The sequence below is a fragment of the Pholcus phalangioides genome, unplaced genomic scaffold, assembly GCF_987345545.1.
Source record: "Pholcus phalangioides strain wild (caught in Gottingen) unplaced genomic scaffold, Ppha-v1.0 ptg000009l_1, whole genome shotgun sequence".
Lineage (NCBI taxonomy): Eukaryota > Metazoa > Arthropoda > Arachnida > Araneae > Pholcidae > Pholcus > Pholcus phalangioides.
In genome coordinates, this window is record NW_028301602.1 from 50,422,626 (window position 1) to 50,442,175 (window position 19,550).

At 40.4% G+C, this 19,550-nt stretch overlaps 1 protein-coding gene across 16 annotated transcripts in view; it reads right to left on the reverse strand.

Annotated features, from left to right (window-relative positions):
* The window catches only part of Archease (protein archease), a 288,400-nt gene that overhangs the window by 214,140 nt on the left and 54,710 nt on the right, over nucleotides 1-19,550 (reverse strand). For 13 of the 16 annotated variants that reach the window (XR_016193230.1, XR_016193231.1, XM_089236487.1 and 10 more), the window contains one exon: nucleotides 2,864-2,942. The exons of the other annotated variants lie outside the window; for them this stretch is intronic. Coding sequence is in view for 11 of the 13 variants with exons in the window: in XM_089236487.1 (XP_089092613.1) it covers nucleotides 2,864-2,930 (67 nt within the window). In the remaining 2 variants the exon portion in view is untranslated. The remainder of the gene's footprint in view (nucleotides 1-2,863; nucleotides 2,943-19,550) is intronic. 16 annotated transcript variants of the gene reach the window in all.

The window sequence follows — 19,550 nt, forward strand, 5'->3', positions numbered from 1 at the left end:
TTCTTTCAACATTAAACAAAAGAATAATTGGAAGAAAAAAAACTCAGGTCAATGTCAATGCCTTTCTCGAGACCACCTTCCGAGAATGATCATTTCTATACATTAACTCGATGTAAATATTGTGTATTACAAAAATGTATCACTATAATAGTTTTTTATTGCATATTGTCACCTCAAAAGCTCTAAACTTTGATGATTGACTAATTGACTTGACAGAGGTACGGTATCAGAGGCCGCAACCAGGAGCTTGGTCAGCCGGGGCAAACATGCATTAAGAAGGTCCCCCTTTTAATGTTGGGGTGAAGTTGAATAGTAAAATTTTCACCCCCTGTGGTCCAGCGCCCAAGTCACCAGAACTCCCAAATTCCTCTCTGGTTACAGCTCTACTCAGAATAGTTCAAAAAACACCCCTTTAAAGCACTGAATAGGCAATCAGCAATGTTGACAGCTTACCGTGACGCCCTTGAGAAAGGCTGGCGATGACCCTGAGAGACTTTGAGAAACTGATATCCAGTATTTCAGTTCTCTTTTAGACAACTTTTAGAGAGTTGGACTCTATGTCCAACTATTATCTGCTTTACTCAGATATGGAAAACAAAACTTTTTCAAAAAAAGTTACTTTTTTTTTTTCTTCAAATCTTCAGAAGAACAATATAAGAATGCTCAGGATTTAAGGAACGGTGATGAAATGTGAATTAGTTATTTAAGTAATTCATAATATTGTTTTGAAAAATTAAATATTGTGGCTAATTTTTCTCAAGAATTATTATATAAAAAACAAAATGCAATTGAAACCATTGAATTTTTTGATATTTTCTGTGAGGTCTATGGGAGAGGGGAGGGGGTCATTTTCAAAGAAGTTTCAATTGTACGATTTTCACACTTATACGACGTTTTGATGTGGCCTCTTGAACGTTGTGTAAATGAGGTTCCATTTGTGGTAACAAATCTGTAGCATGGGAGAATCTCGTGGGGGAACAGAATGCAAAGGAACAATTTAATACTTCCGAATCTTTGAAGGAACACCCTCATAAAAATTCTCATGTAGGTCTTGAGAGTTTTGGGAATACCAATTCCCAGGAAGTCATCTTGACTGTTGTTGTCTGAAGGACTTGTGTGCGGGAATAGGAAGAAAGGAGCCAACAAGAATATTGTTTGTCTTCTACTGGACAATTATACAATATTTTTTCTGAATTATTTTAGTGTACCCGTTATCAACAGAAATAAAAATAAAAAATTGCTTCAGTTGAAACAGTAACAAGAAAATTTTTCAAGCTACAAGGGTTTCGGGATTTTGGGGTCCCATCCCTTTTGATTCCGCAGAACCCCCAAAAAGCTCTCATGGAACACCAGTCGGAAAACCCTGCTGTAGGGGATTTATCAATAAGTAGAATGTTAGTTCAGGTGCCTAATAACTATAGAAAGATTTTTTATGTTTTTGGCGCTCTGAATAAGATGCCATTAAGAATACTTCATATCTTCATAAAGGGTGGTTAATTACGTAAGCATCCAAACCCCCCCCCCTCTCCCCTTGTCATCAAAAGTCAGCAAATCGGAACCTTCCCCCCGCCCCCATCGATGATGACGTCATACTTTAATGACTCCTAACTAAAATAAATGTTATGAAAGTGATTGTTGAGGCCCAAAAACCATTGTTGCATGACAGTTTTTCCGCCCATTTCGAGCATTTGCCCTGCTCTGACGAACTTTTAAAGTAGCCTATCATTCAAGTTGAGTCCCATTTGGTATATGCAAAATTTGGTGACGATCAATCTAAAAATTGTAGATTTGTATAGAGAACATACATACACACACACACACGCAGAAAATCAATTATATATATATCGATTACCACACTTTATCTGAGGTAGACGATGACTCTCTGCAAGGTTTCCATCGCCGACACAGGGGTACAATAAAGACGGTAACATGACCGCAGAAAAAATTGCTACCGCAGAGAGTCCCCCATTGAGGGGTTAGCGCACCAACCTCTCGATGAGTATAAAAAACAAGCCTGCCATTCGGAATCGGCAATAAATTGTAGGTCCCGGTCTAATTAGCCCTCGTGTGCAGAAAAATGACTGTGGTGCGACAAGAATGATCAAATATTTCCACCGGTGATCTGTGGAACCCCCTATTATACTATCAGCTATTTGCAGGCCCCTCACTTTACATAGGGAGCAGGGGGGAGCCGTTGCCCCTCCCCCCAGGCTTTCAAAAATACATAAAAAATGGTATATATATATATATATGCATACATTGAGTACATGTGCTTTGCCCCCTGCTGGAGAAAGTTAAAATGACAGCCCTGATAGGGAGCTATACAGCAGCGCCATCTTAAGAGCATCATGGGCCTTTGGGCCAAGTGATTTTTCTGAGGTTCTACCAGGCAGATTTTTGAAAATGCAACTTCTGATTTTTCTGAGACCCCTAAAATGCCTACTTTATCTATCAATTGTTTTGGCAACAAAGTCTCCGGCAAGATTTGAGCTACAGGGAAGAAAAGAGCAGTTTTTCTTTCTTTCTTTTTATCATGTTCAATATTTGCAAAGAAAAATCCGAAATCTATATAACAGATTTTCACTTCTGAGTAAATTCTGTGGGTGCTTCACCCTATGCAACAAAACACTGTGGGTGCTTGAGCAATCACAGCATTCCTGGCAACAATGCCCCTGTTTTATACACTAAGCCAGGGGTTCTCAAACAGGGAAGCAATGGCCCAGACAGATTTTTTGAAGTGATTCTGCTGTGAAACGATCAAACTGCTTTGAGGAGTCCATGAATAGACGGTGATTAGAGAAAGGGGTGCCCTGGGTGTAAAAAGTTTGAGAAACCCTGCACTAGGCAATTAAAAAATCATTACCTGTCGCTTCAATGTCTTGAGTAAAATTGATATCCACTTCTTCAATATCTGTCATATAGCCAAACATGCCTACAGCAGCCTACACACATACAAAAATAACAAGTTTTAGAAAAAAAAATAATGTGCAAATAACAAATCAGAGGGTAAAGGATATTGGAAGGTTCTTGAAAAATAATCTGCAATGGCAAAAAAAGAAACAAAAAGTAAAATAATTGCAGGGGTTAAAGTCATAGTGGTGCAATTCACATTTTTACCAATTCTGACGAGAGTCCACAAATGTAATCTAGAAGTGCTGATCTGTTGAAAGGAAAAAATGTGTTAAATATCAGCTTCAATAGTTTGCCTATAGAGAGGGTTCCCGTTAAAACGGCAAAACAACTGAAATAGTTCTTCATTTGCAAATGAAATTTTGAACATATAAGATGCATTAAACGTTATGAAAGTACATAATTATTGCACAGATACACAATTGTAATTACAAAAGAAATACTATGCAAAGATTTTTATTGAATTCACATCTTTTAGAAAAACTGATCAATCGATGTTTGGTGGGTTTAGCTGAGTATTACCACTCTCCTTCAAGCATTGGTTGTATGTGGGCCAGCTGTTGGCCTCCCTTGGTAAGTATCAGGGGCATTAGCGTATGCAAAGGGGGGGGGGTTGGTGTTCCAAACCCCCCCCCCCTCAAGCCGATATTCTAGTGTTATTTGCAGGAAAAAACTTGGAAATCACCCCCTCCCCCTGAGAAAAAAAATGAACCTTCAAGAAAATTCTGCATAAGCCAATGATCAGGGATGACTAGCTTCTCACTCTTCAAGGGCCAACATGCAAGGGGTCAGTACAACAACAAGGGTCAGCTGCAGCATCATGGGCCACACCAGCAACAGCATTCCCACGTATAAGCTGCACCTGCAAAATTACCCAGAAAACTCGCAGATTTGTGTCAGAGATAAGTAATAATGGTGAAGAACACGCAATTTAGTTATTAAAATTTTACCCTGGGCTCCACTTCATAAACTGATAACACCTTCAATAACTGGCATTTATGAACACCTCATTAACTGATACATATCCATTGTTTTTCTGGTTCCTAATTAATCCATTCAATTACATCCGTAGTTTGAATTTTACAGGTGAAACATTTTTTATGCATTTTTCTACAATTATTTTTATCCCTTACTTCCGATTTGGCAATCGGTGGGGCCTCACAGGTTCAATAGATTCTCAAGGAATTGATTCACACACTGCTAGACTTCAAAAGAGTTTTATTATTGGGAAGGAAAGCAAAAGCATGCCAAAAGCTAGTCATGTGGATAGTATTGGCAATCATGGATGAATCGGCGATGGTATCAATATATGATGAACAAACTTCACATGAACTAGGCAGACTATCTGTAGATGTGAAAGGATGCGCATATGCACCATTACGTGATGTTCTTGTGATATCCATGAAATTACACGAAACTGGATTTGGGATACCCACGTGTACTATTCTTATTAATTGAGTTACCTTCTTGGAATAGAATAACGGTATTTTGATTTGAGAAAGTGTTATTCCACTTCAAAGTGGAATGCCACCAACCTTCCATGCCAAGATTTAGAGATGACTGCTTCTCTGTTTTTGACGAAAAAATCATTTCGTCTGGGTGTGGAACTCTCTTCTTCCACAGCACAATATGAACCGACCGTCCCATATGATTCGTTTTTGTTCTTTGGAATTGTTGGGGGTCTGCGTAGCCTAATCGGTTGTAATTTTGAAGTGTCACTGTGAGTTGCCATCCACTTTGAAAAAGTTTTGTCACTGTGAGCAGAACATCAAATATGCATTCAGTTACAAATACAGAGGTCACAAAAAAGAAACTCGCCCAATCAGGTGGAGGAAAGAAATGGTTGAAAAATGTTTATAACAAACTCTAAAAGTAATATGTATGTACGAAAAAGCAGTATGATGAAAACATAGTTAATTACTATTGCCAGAGGCGGATTTAATGGCGGGCACACCGGGCATGACTTCTAAAGGGTCCAAAAACACAAACTTCACTTTTTTTTTAATTTAAGGGGCCCAATATTTTCTTTTGCGCCCAAGGCCTTGGCCGACTTTAATCCGCTACTAACTATTGTCACTAGAAATAATGAATGTAAATAGTCTGTTAATCAGGTCTGCTGTGGAAAATAACTTAAATGATACAGAAAATCAAATAAATACACAGTAATTTTACCTATTAGCCCATTTCAGGTTAACTTTGCAGTGAAAGGAAACAATCATTCAATCATTAGGTTAGAATCACTCATGGTTAGAAAAACTGGTGGCAGATGGCAGCACTACACATAACAAGCATTACACATAAACAAACTTCATGCCAGGTTTCACTACACATACACGCACATTCCAACATGTACCAATTTGTTAGAGGTCCCGCAGAGGAATATGGACGAGGTGCATGTCTGGTTTAGTGGTAGCAGTAAAGGGAAATGTAGAAAGTTTATTCCTCGTAGCTTCCCCTTCGCTGCAAAGTTATTTATTTATTTATTTACAATAACCCCAGAAGGCATGAAATGCACTTATACTGGAAGAAAAAAAAATAATAATAATAGTCAGTACGGGAAGCACTTCGCATACGGAGCCAGGTCGAAATCCCCAATAGTGGAAGCAAATCTTGCGTAGGAGGCACATACAAGTTCTGATGGAAGACTTCCATATTCTTGCCACACGGCATCTATATCCTTGGAAAAAACAATCCCTTCTAGCCATTGGTATTCTTATTTGGAAGCGATGCCTACGAAGGTTAACTTGCCTGTCTATGATCTCAAAGAAAGGCTCTCTTGATGGTAGATAAACAATTTGGTGGACTAGTTTGTAGCACATCTTCAGATCTGCAGCGATTCTACGCCATTCCAGTGAGTGTAAACCCAGAAATTGAAGTCTCTGGCAATAAGATAGACCGCTCATGCCAGGTATTCGTTTAGTAAACGACCTCTGTGGCTTTTCGAGGAGCTGTATGTCCTTGATTTTGTAAGGGCTCCATACTTGCGAACAGAACTCCAGAGTCGGGCGAACGTACACACAGAAAGCATATGACAACGTATGTGCATCACACTTACGGTATGCCGTACGTAACATATATGAAATTCTATTAGCTTTGCAGACTATGCCATGATAATGATCAGTGAAATCCAGAATGTGGCTCATTGCAATACCTAAATCCACGCAGCATATCCAATTGCTGTAACGTTTCATTGCCTAGTTGGTAATATTCAGGATCAGTGCGTCTACCTAAATGCATTGATCCACTTTTTGATGATGAAATAGGTAGCTTATACTGACAACTCCACTGGAAAAGTTGTTGGCATGCAATTCTTAAGCCCCTAGTGTTTTCAACTGGAGAGAATAACTTCACGTCATCAGCGAATTGCAATAGAGAGATGGGTGACACAGCCTGAGTAATATCGTAAGTGTACAAAGTAAATAAGATCGGGACTAACACCGATCCCTGGACAACTCCGCTTGGCACCTGACATTCTCTAGACATTACGCTGGCTACGCGAACCTGATGAACTCTGTCTGACAGCAGTTCTTGAATTATCCTCACAACTTTATCCGGAACCCCCATGCAAGCTAGCTTCCTCAGTAGTAGCAATCTGTCTACTTTATCAAATGCCTTTTGGAAATCGACGTAAATTACATCAATCTCTTGTTCAGAGTCTACAGCACTCTCCCATATATCATGATAAATCAACTGCTGCACTGGTAAGGAGCGGGCAGGAATGAAGCCAAACTGAACTGAGGGGATTAAGTCCATATCGTCGGCAAATGGAAGTAACTGATTGACGATGCATCTCTCGAAAATTTTGCAGGATATATCGGTTAACGATATCGGGCGATAATTATTCGGATCTGCCCTGGAGCCTTTATTCTTATAAATTGGACTAATAACTGCAGATTTCCAAGAGCATGGGATAGACCCGTAGTCATAGAAGGATGTGAAGATGGAGCTAAGCAGAGAAGATATCGGGCCTGAAAGACGTTTGTAGAAACAACTGGGTATTCCGTCAAGACCCGGAGATGATCGACCAGGAAGAGAAGCAATAATACCTTTTATCGTCTGAGTGCTGAACATGTCACGAAAGAAGGGATGATCATTCATAAGGCCTTGATAACGATAGTCGTAACCGAAACAACTGAAATTATATGAACCAGAAAATATGTCCACAAAAACGTTTGCTTTCTCATAATCTTCCGTTATCGTGGTGCCATTCACAGTTAGCGCTGGTATGTCCCGTGATACACGAAGTCTACTGCGGATGTCTCGGTGGAAAAAGTTCCGATCACAATTTTTACAGAGGTTGAGGAGATGTAAACTTTCTTTCTCTTTGACGTAATTTGCATAGTTCCTAGCCATGACCTTGTATTGTTCTTTAGTGGTTTGACTAGGTATTGATCTATATTGACGCCAAGCATGCAATTTCCTATTGTTTAGCATTCGTAAAACCTTATCTTTTTTTCTAAATCTCATTTGACGGGGAACATGTTCACGAGACCGCAGAAATAGAGCTGGCAAAGCATCCGCAGCTGAGATAGTTCCAGCCAGTACTTGGTTCTGCAGATCTTTTACAATAGCTGATAATAGTGGATAATCTGCATTGTGATAGTTTAGTGTTGATCGGCAATCTAATCCTGTTGTAATATGCAATGAGAAGTGTATCGGCAAGTGCGGTGGATTATCGCTGTTGCAGAAGGGTGGAAGTGCATATACGTCGTAGACCACAGAAGGATCGGTAGCAAACAGAAGATCTAAGAAGTTTTCCCCTTTCGTGGGAAAATCGACCAACTGAACAAGGCCTAGTTCTGCTGATATTGACATGAATTGTGACTCCAATTCAGATGAGAATCTCCCGTTTATCCAATCGATTCCCCGCATGTTGAAGTCCCCGACCAAAATCACCGGAAAGCACGCAGAGCAGTAATGCCTTAGTTCTCTCAAAATCTCACACCAATGATCTAAATTACATGCTTTATTTGGTGGAACGTACGCCGTAATAAGCCTGCACTTCCTATTTCCGCTTTTTATATCCACCGATATTATCTCAACATCTTGATTTCCATTATGCACGTTCACCAGCTTAGGTTTCAGGCTGCTTCGAATAATAATGCATACACCTCCTCCCGCTGTAGTTTCTCTGTCGTATCGGAAAATATCATATCCTGGTAGACATATCAAGGAAGACGAAACTGACTGATGTAACCAAGTCTCTGCTATACACAGAATGTCGACCTCGTATGACTGAATGCAGCAACGCAAATCGTCAATTTTATTCACAATACTTCTGGGGTTCATGAATATACCTGTAACTCTTGATTCAGAATCGGATGCGTGTTCATTTGTTGAAGTAATTGATGATGACTCTTTTCCGTACAGTCATTGTTGATTAGAGGTGTCCCTCTGACCGGGCAATGCTTCCGTTATAGTACAATCTCCAGCCGGATCCTCCAGAAGATATCTGGGAATACCAAAAAACTCTCTGATGTGTATACCAGATGGCCAGTGGAATGGATCACTCAATGAATCCCAATTACTATCGACAGTGGTTAGTACAAAAGATGCATAGTTGTTTGAGTTCCTTGTATTCAGCTTAACGCAGTCGTACTCGAGTTGCGTGTCTTGCAGTATGCGACGTACGTCCGAGATAGATGTCTCTGGAGCAAATATGTTCACCAGCAACCGACGTCTGCAAACCGTCGGCACTACACGCACCTGCGACGTCGTAGACATTCCCACTCTGAATTCATTGCGCCGATCAGTCCCAGTTGCGACGTTGGATCGCTGTAAACGGTTAGGTGGTACTTGATTAATATCATCCACTTTCAAGCGAGGGTGGACTGCCCGAAACGTGTTGTTATTTGACAAATTTTCCTTTCCCCTCAAAGTATCAGTCAATATTTGGGCATACGAGGCAGTAGAAACAGGCTCTGGCAATGATTCATAATTGTTTGCTACAGATGAGTTCACGTTTGAGCGCATAGCATTTGACAAGTTAGCTATCTCTGACTGCATTCTGGGAATGATCTGGGCAATGCTCTCTAGTCTACTAAAACGTTCCTCAAACTTCTGAAAGTTTATCTCAATAATCTCTGAAATATTAGCAGTTTCATGGATACTAGGCGGCGGCTCAGTGATAGCAACCTCCGACAAAGAACGTTCATTTCCTACGACATGGACTTCATCATACAGCTTCATCATTTCATTCCTCAGCACGAGAAACCGGTCTCTCTCGGCGGCCTCTGCCCTTTTCCCATCACAGACTCTTGTGAACAGGAGGGTCATTTCATCCAAATGCCTGTAGAACTCACCATTGAAGACCTTGCTTCCAATAGGCGACAAAGGGCACTCGTCTGTCATCTCGATCTTAACCCTAACTATTCCAGTATTTGTATATTAAACACTACTTTACGCTGCAATTGCAAGCTAGGCTTAAATAAAAACAGAACAATTTGCTCCCAGTACCATATGTTCGTGCAATAAAAAAGACTGTATTAGTTCGAAGTATATCACAATTTACTTCCAAACTCAAAAAAAACGAACGTGAAACCACAAAAACAACAGCAAAAAGTATATAAATTAATTAAAATTATAGCGCTCAAGAACAAAAATGTCAACACATGAGTTCAAACAGACTATAAACAGACTATAGTTGCAGGCCGTACAAAATCACCTCATGGGCCAGCCGTTGGCCGCCCCCGGTATATCATTGGCGATTATTTTTCAATCCCTCAATAATTTTTGGCAATTTTTTTATTAAATTCTTTGCACATTTCATCATTGACATTAACAGATGCACTGTACAATTTGTTAAATACAATATCGTTACGCACATGAAAACGATCCAACCAACCATTTGAAGCTCTTTCTTCTGCAGCTTCTTGTTTTCTTGTAAAATTGGGCCAAAAACAGGTGAATTCTCGCTTTTTGCGGAAATACACCAATCATACACAACTGCCTCTATAGCAAGTCCTTCTCTGTGTCTTCAGAAGCTTATTTTTCCTAGCTTAATTTCAGTTTTTAAGCGTTCTTCTTTGCTTCAAAATGGAACACGTGTCCATCCAACCCATTAAATAGTTTTGCTGGAAAATTTTTATTTGGCCCTAAAACTGAGTTGACCACATCTGATGGGTGACTGTTTTTACTGTACAGAATATGCAGGCTACACCACACCACTTTTCATTCATAAAAGTGAGAAAGTCACATTGTTGAGCTAGATATAGCACATCTGATAGAGTTGCAAAGTTGGTTATGCAAAAGGATCCTATACAAGATTCATCGAAAGACTGGTTATTTGTGGAGATGTTATTTCATCAAAAGACTGGTTATTCATCTCCACAAACAACTAGTCTTTCGATGAATCTTGTATTGACAAGTGGAGAGGATGTTTCTATATGCAAAAGGATCCTATTTTTAATGTATTTCAAAAAAAAAACTGTCATGAAAAACGTTATAAGCAGGAAAACACTTTAACCCAGTTCAGAAATTTAAATGCCAAAGCAATATTTGTAGTATTTAAATTTAAAAAATAATTTACTTTGTGCAGCTCTGCTGAAAATAATTTATCTTTTTCAATTTTAATTCTAAAATTGTAGAAAAAAGTTATGTTTTAGTAAAATGTCTACCCTATGCAATACTGTGGTCATTTAAAAAATAATCAGACATTTTACATGGTGGAAAAAATTTCACCACCTGTGATAAGCCATGTAATGAGATTCACACAAAGTGGTTAAATGAGAAATCTCGATGAGTATTAATGATAATTGTTAAACTATGAAAGTAAGTTAAATTACACCGCTGTGGTGGTCGAGTGGTTACAGTGACGGACTCGCGATGCGAGGATCCGGGTTCGAACCCCACAGTGGTGGTCGGCTGAAGTTGGTTTTCTGTGGTTCCCAACTTCAAGGCGCAAATGCGAGCCAATCTCCCCGTTAAAAAGCCTCGCCACAGAGAGCAACAGTCCTACAACGATAAATCATTCAATCATAACACTTCACTCATAGTTAGAAAACCTGGTGGCAGATGGCAGCACTACACATAACAAGCATTACACAGAAACAAACTTTACGTCAGGTTGCACTACACGTACACGCACATTCCCGCATGTACCGATTCGTTGGGGGTGTGGGCGGGGTGCATGTGTGGTGTAGCAGTAGTGAGTAGGGACTCCAAAAAAAATGGCTCGGGGATCCATGATGTTCTTAAGTCAGCCACCTCGTTGGGCAATTTGCCTGTTGTGGCGTCGTATTTGTATTTGTATAAGTATTGGTCTTCTGGTGAATGCATATTTCTCGGCTTGATGGTGAGTCTCCAGCATCTTGAGGCAAGAAAGTGGGCTCAATTTGATCAATTCGTGCAATGTACGGCTTTCCCTTCATTAGTACCATGAAAACATCTTTCTTTCATTGTAGCACCGGATAAGGGCATTCATGCGGTGATTCCAGAGAACATCTCACTCGGTTGATCTGCAAGAACACATAAGAGCATTTTTGGAGGTCCTTGTGGATGAAGATATGTGTTATAGTAAGATGTCGTTGGCTTTGGTCAGAAATCCTGGAACATAAGTCTATATAACTATATTAGCCTCTCTATGTAGGTCTATGAGTCTCAGTTGCATTGAAGTCTCGAGGAATTCCCCCAGAAATTGAATGGTTGAACCATACACCAGCTCAATTAGACTCACCTAGATATCTTCCTTCTGGGCAGCTTGGAAGCCTAATAGGATTGTCGGCAGTGTTTCTGTTCATCTGAAAGAACTAAGAGACTTTGTTGCACTTTTTAGAGGACGTTGATTTCTATTGAATCATTTGATTTTGATTTATAAAGCGAAGTTTGTTTTCTTTTGATTCCCAATAATTTAGTCAGTTCATCAAACAGGCACGATCCATACTGTCGACACTGGTCAACCATTATTTTGGATACTTAAATTTTGCAAATAAAAAATCAAAATTTCGCAAAAAAAAAAAAAAAAAAAAAAAAAAAAAAGTTTTCAAATTTGAGATATTTTGCATTATTTATTCGCAAAAAAGAACTTCAAATCAAATATTTTGCATTTTTTGCTAAATATTTTGCTTAGTATTTTTTTCTCAAGTACAATTACAACTGTTTTTTAATTATATGGCATGTTTTTAATTTAAATTAATAGCTGCCTTTGCAAAGTTGAAGTACCAACATTTGTTTATTCACATTTCGAAATCTACTAGTACTATTACTTAACCTTTCTTTCCAACGGAGCACACAACTCAGGTCTATTGCCATCTACGGGCAATTTACTACCTAGTGAGTTGTGCCGGAAGTGTAAGTGTGTGTACCTAACAGTCTGAGTGCATATTTAGTGTTATCTTTGATTTTCAGTGCTGCCATCTATATTTCAGAAGTGAAGTGTAATGACTGAATTACATTTGTATTGTTTGAAGGTCTGTTGCTCTCGGTGGCAAGAATTTTCAAAGAGAAGATCGGTTCACATTCGTGCCTTGAAGTTGGGAACCAAAGAAAACCAACTTCAGCTGACCACCACTGGGGCAGCGGTGGTGTTCGAACCTGGGACCTCGAGATGCGAATCTGTCACTATGACCACTCGACCACCACAGCGGCTACTTGACTTTACATGCAACATGTAAACGTTCCTCTGGGAAACTTCTACGAATTGGGACATGCAGGAACATGGTGTGTATATGTTTGGCCCTAACACATTTATGTTGCCGAAGTTATTCTTGTTTCAGGTTATACTGGTGACACTTGAAATCTGTATGACATAACCAAAAGGCTGTCTATTTACCACTAGAAGTAGCTGTCTGTTAACATGATCGTTTCCCCCTCCCACATCACATTTTTGAAAAATATTTTTCGGAAAATGCTTCCAGTAATAAATTTCAGAACAAACATGATATAGGTGTTGTTAAAACTTCAGATCTCCAAAATATCCATATGATGATAGCATGCCCCCACATGCTAGTGCTGGGCCCCCAGGCCAGGATTTTTCACCGCCCCCCCGAAAAATTTTGCGCATCCCCCCCCAAACTGAAATTATGGGTTATTTTTGCAGTAAAAAAAAACCTCTTTTGGGAAGGAAAAAAATGCTGAAATGCTGAGTGAATGCCCCCCTCGGCGTCAAAGGTGGAGTCAACTGATCTAATGTATATACACTGCTGGCCACCCAAATTGCAACACCAAGAAAGACAAGAGATATCGCAACAATATTTATTTTGTAGATAACATGTTGACCAAGCATCAAATGATTAAATTGATAGACTTCTGTGAAGTGTGGTTCCTGCCAAAATCAGTAGCCAGAGTAGCCGCCATTGTTGGAGATCACCGCTGCCACACGCCTCTGCATTGATTCAAAGAGACTTTGGATGTGTTCTTGGGGTACAGCAGACCAAGCAGCTTCCACGCGTTGCCAAAGTTGATCTGGTGTGGCAGCTGGGGATGTAATCTGGGTCAATCGTTGAGCAACCATGGACCACATGTTTTCTATCGGCGAAAGATCCGGAGAGCGAGCTGGCCAGGGAAGCAATTCAATCTGGCGATTGACGAAGAACCTTTGGACAATGCGTGCCACGTGTGGTCATGCATTATCCTGTTGCATAGCTGCCAACTTTTGAGAATGAAAATTCGGGAGATTTTCGCGCAAACCCGTATTTTATGCTTAAACCACTCCCTAATAAATACAATAGGGATTTTTCCAAATAAAATAGGGATTTTCCAAACATAAAAGTTAAATCGTAGGGAATAAAATCCCTACTCAAAAACTGAAGTCAAATTAAAATAGGGATTTTACAAACATGGAAGTTAAACCCTTGGGAATAAAATTCCTACGCGAAAAACAAGTGAAATTGGAGGCCAAAACTTCAGTGATGTAAAAATAAATATTGTGTTCAATCAGAAACGCTGCGAACAAACATTCTGCGTGAATGACCCCAAAATCATCGGAAGATGAAGGAAAAAAGCGTCAATTTTTGAAGAACACTGACTAAGACACTTGCTTGATTTTTTTTCTTTCTTTTTTTCATTTCACGAGTAATGATTACAGTCTTTCCATGACCGATGATCATGTCCGTAACACAACTTGTACAAAAAGGAAAAGTCGGCACTCTTCTGGAACGTTTGATGAGAGGAAATTCATCGGAATAAGTGTCTTTAAAATTGATTAAATATGTTTTTGCTTATCAGTATTCATGTTTTGTTGTATCGCACGTACGTAACTTCAACAAAAGAAATTTCGACCATATGCGCGTCACTATAATCTTCAATTATTATCCAGGACTATTGGCTGCTAAGCCATTTCCCTGCGCGATAAGACAACTTTCTTGTTACCATCAGAGGGTTTTGTAAAACTTCCTTAAAAAGGGAATTTCCCCATTTACGACGTGTGGCGTCATTTCAAAAGGGGAAAAAAAGATTCTTCATGCCCCGAAAGAAATTCCTTAGAAATTCCTTTTCATAAGCGGGGATTTTTTTTTTAATGCAGTAGGGAATGTTTAGGGACAATTAGGGATTTTTTGTGATTTTCTTAAAAATTCGGGAGATTTAAGAACTTTTCGGGAGGTCGAGCAATGAAGCTAAAATTCGGGAGATTCCCGAAAAATTCGGGAGACTTGGCAGCTATGCTGTTGAAATATGGCTGTGGGCAAGCCCTGAAGGTAAGGAAAGACAACTGGCTCCAACACCTCGGAGATGTAGCGCTGGCTTTCTAAAGTACCGGCAATGCGTACTAGAGGAGTGCGAGAGTGATATCCAATACCGCCCCATACCATAATACCCGGTGCAGGACCAGTGTGGCGGTGCATAATGCAGCTGTTCAGCATCCTCTCTCCACGGTGTCTCCAGACTCGAATCCGACCATCGTGGTGTTGCAGACAGAAGCGTGACTCGTCAGTAAAGACAATTTCATTCCATTGTGCCGTCCACATCCTTCTTTCATCGCACCATTGGCGGCGGAGACGTCTGTGGTTCTGCGTCAAGTGTAGACGAAGCAATGGACGTCTTGCGGACAGACCACTCTGCTGTAAACGCCGTCGAATGGTACGCGCAGACACTGGATGATGCGGTACAGACTGAATGTGCTGTGCTATGGTTCGTGATGTGGCTGAGCAATCCGTCACTGCTATACGCACAATACGCCTGTCATCACGTGAAGTGGTGCACTGAGGTGGATGCGATAGAACACGTCGGTCCATCGCACCCTCCTGCATCCAACGATCACATATCCGCATTACAGTTGTTTGGTTTCGTCCAACACGACTATCGATTTCCCTGAAAGATAATCCACAATCTCGGTAGGCCACTGTCCATCCTCTGTCGAACTCGGATACTTGATCAAAAGATGATCGCTGTTTTCTACGAGGCATAATTGATCGTTTTTTTTTGAAAAAACCACAAGAAAACACAATTGCCGTACTTCAAATCGTCGAAATCTCCAAGTCTTAAATAGCGCTTTGAAGTGGCGCCACAGGCGCGCGTGATGTGCGTCTGCGCTGAAATTCGAATCATTTGCATATCTCACCTCCGCTAATGCATGTTGTAAATTTCATATTATTTGCATGCTTCCTTCAGGGTGTTGCATTTACGGTGGCCAGCAGTGTATGAATTGACATCACCATCATCGTGCCCCCCAGTCTTCCAAGTCTATCTCCGCCTATGCCCCCCAATGAGAAAATCCTACGTAAGCTACAGAGTTTGTATATACAGTAAAACCTCGCTACAACGACACTCAATGATAAATGCCTCTACACACAATGATATTTTAAAATCTTGTTTAGAATTGCCTAGTATAATGTTTAATTATCGATATAACAATATCCTTCACTACAATAAATGCCCCTCTATAACAATATTGTTTTATAGAATTTTAAACCAGTATACAAAGATGTTTTTTATATTTCGCTCGAAAAATTCCCCTGCTTATATATTTTTAAATTCTTCAACAGTTTTTGTTCTTTTGAGCGTGTTTGATAAACATTGGTATTTTGAGCTATCTCCTTTCGAAAGTGTTTATTAAATTGCTGTGAAGCTACTTTCTGTGTAGTACACAAAAGGGCAGTGCAGTAAATCATTTTATAGTATGGAAGTTTCCAGTGGTCCATGGTCACAGGCAGGGTTGTTTGGTTTAAACCACGTTGTTTTAAACCTTGGTTTTAACCAAGTGGTTTTTTACAAAAAATCAAATAAAAGTAGCCTAAATATCATTTTTTTCCTTTAAAAATATCATATTGGTTCATTATTAGCCAAAATGTTTCATTTTTACCACATTTTATATCCTTGGGGTACATTCTGATGGTATATCTTTAACTGACATAAGATTTTATAAGTGGTTTTTTTCAAAAAGTCTCATAAAAGTGGCCAGAATATATATATATTTTTCATATGAAGTATCTTAGTTATTTAAAGTTATATATAATATTAATATTTAAGTTATATAAAGTTATAAAGTTGCGAAGATCGGTTTTGTAGGCAGAGCGGAGAGCTAGTAACACGATTGGTAGTGTTTCAGTCCAACGCTTGTTGGAGTGGCACATTAAAGACTGTTTTAGTGAACGGTGAAACCGTTCCACTAAGCCGTTGGATGCCGGATGGTATGGAGTTGTTCTAATGCACCGGGCACCAAAGAGAGCTGTAAGTGCCCTGAAGAGGTTGGACTCGAACTGTCTGCCCTGGTCTGTGGTAATATTAGACGGGATGCCGAATCTTGAGACCCATCTTGAGACAAATGTTCGAGCAACTGTGTCAGCAGATATATCTTGAATAGGGTATGCTTCTGGCCATCTGGTATATCTGTCGACACATGTTAAGAGATATCTGTAACCGTCTGATGGTGGAAGTGGACCTACTAGGTCTATGTGCACATGATCGAATCTTTCAGAGAGCAGGTTAAACATCTGCGGTGAACTGCGAGTGTGTTTGTTCACTTTATATTTTTGGCATTGGGCACATGACCTTGTCCATTCTGCAACATCTTTCAGCATAGAAGGCCAGATGAAACGCACCTGGATTAGTCGTTTCGAAGCACGGATACCAGGATGAGACAGGTTGTGAAGGAATGTGAAGACTTGACGGCGCAGTTTATGTGGCACATACGGGCGAACACTTCCGGTGCTAGTGTCGCAGATAACATGAGTAGAAGGTGACAGTTCGAGTGATTTCCAGTGCAGCTGAGAGTCTGTTTTCTTCATCAGGTTTCGAAGCTCTTCATCTTCTGCCTGAGCTGTAGCAAGTTCTGTGTGGTTCGGGCATTGGAGATTAATTTCATTGATGCGGGACAGTGTGTCAGCGACTACATTGCGACTAGAAATGTGTCGGATGTCAGTACTGAACTGGCCAATGTAGTCCAGATGCCGAAGTTGGCGAGGAGAGAAGGAATTGGAATTCTTCTGAAAGGAGTATACCAGAGGACGGTGGTCTGTGAAGATTATGAAGTTGGTGCCTTCCAGGTAGTGGCGAAAATGTTGAACTGCTGAATATATACCCAGGAGCTCTCTGTCATAGGTAGAGTAGTTACATTCGGCAGGCTTCAGTTTGCAAGAAAAGAAGGCCAAGGGCTGTAAACCAGAATTTGTGTGTGACTGAAGAACAGCGCCAATAGCAACATTAGATGCGTAGACTGTAACTGATAGTTTATGATCAGGAGAATAATATGTTAGTGCGGCAACATTGGCCAAATCTGATTTCGACTTCTCGAATGCTGCGACAGCAGGGTCTGTCCAAGGAATAGGTCGTTTGTCGTTCTTCTTGGAATCTTTGAGGAATTCATGTAGTGGTGCTTGAGTGTGTGCAGCTTGCGAGAGGAAACGTCTGTAGAAGTTGAGCATTGCCAGGAAACATCTGAGTTCGTTGACTGTCTTTGGTTTTGGGAACTCTCTAATAACCTGAACCTTCTCTGGAAGGGGTTTCACTCCGGTCGAAGTAATAAGGCATCCTAGGAACTTCACTTCTTCCGAGTACACATTTTGATGGGTTGAGTTGAAGACCATGGTGTTTCACTCGAGAGAAGACTTGGTGTAGATGTTGAACGTGTTCTTCTTCACTGGTTGATGCTATCAGGAGATCGTCAAAGTATGGGACGCAGAAGTCGAGTCCAAAAAGGATTTGGTGCATGAATCGTTGGAAGCTTTGACCAGCATTGCGGAGGCCAAACAGCATGCAAGTGTATTCAAACAGCCCAAAAGGAGTAGTGACTGCTGTTTTTGGGATGTCTTCTGGATTCACTGGGATTTGATGATACGCGCGGGTGAGATTCAGAGTAGAGAAGATCGTCTTGCCATGAAATGCTTGCGTGCAGTCTTGCAGATGTGGCACTGGATAACGGTCAGGCACAGTAATAGAATTCAAGCGACGGTAGTCTCCACATGGACGCCATTCACCGTTAGCTTTGCGAACCATATGCAGAGGACTTGCCCAAGGCGATTTTGATGGTCGAATTATTCCAGCTGACATCAGAAATTCAAATTCTTTTCGAGCTATCTTCAACAACTCAGGTGACAGGTGCCTAGGTTTGCAAATGACTGGTTGTCCTTTAGTTTCAATGTGGTGATATATTGTCGAAAGTTCTGCTTTGTTGGATAGTTGAGATGGATTGGTTATATCCGGATACTTCGCGAGAACTTCATGGAACCGAGAATCTCCCAAAAGAAGATTGATGGTGGTTGACGACAATTGAGAGCTAGGTGGTTTGCCAGAGGAAGAAAGGTTAGTGTTACCATCAATGAGACGAGAGTTCTTGGCATCAACTAATAGGTTGAAGTGTTGCAGGAAGTCGATCTGGACGATAGGTTGTTGTACGTCTGCCACGATGAATGTCCATGTAAAGGGACAGCGTAATGTAAGGACCTTTTCCGTGTTCCTACACGCGACAAGTTTCGACATCATACCGACAGACAGCTACGGTGCCACAGCGTTGTCTTCACATCACGTCCAGGTCACCAGTTGTAGGTCATATTGACGACTCCAAGAGAATCAGAAGTATGACTACATTAAAGCGTATTTAATAATTTACAACGTGAGGATCGTTTCGCGACCCGAGGTAACAACGTGTCTCCGTCTCTGGCGTGTGTAGACAACTGATTAAAAAAAAACATGCCATCGTGGAGTTGTACACTTCGTACAAGAAGGAAAAATTTGTACTGAGTATGGAAGTACACTATGGTATGGCGATGCCATCTGGCGAGTGAAATATGAACTGAGGGCGCCGGCACACCACAACTTTATGAAACACACAGGGCTGCAACTAGATGCTTGGTGAGCGGGGACAAGAACACATTTTGGTGCTCCTTTAAAATGTTGAAGGAGAGATTAAAGTGTCAAATGTGTGCTTCCTTTGGTCCACCACTAGAGGCACCAGACCCCAACTGCTCATATCCCCCCCCCCCAAAGTTGTGGCCCTGGAAACACAATTAAACTTTTCAGCCATATATTTATTAGTTAACTACAGATGCTTAAAATAAAATTTATCAAAAATGTATATTTGCAATGCTTACCGTTTCTTTGGGTTAGAAGAAACCAGGTTGAAAATTTATTTATGTGGGAAAAAAAATTAATCCTTTATGTACGCACTTCACGTGCAACTAACTTACTAAAAGATTTCAAACAATCCAATAACAGTATTTTGTCAGATGTTGTAACGTATTGGCCCTTTGGGTCTCCCGTTGCATGTT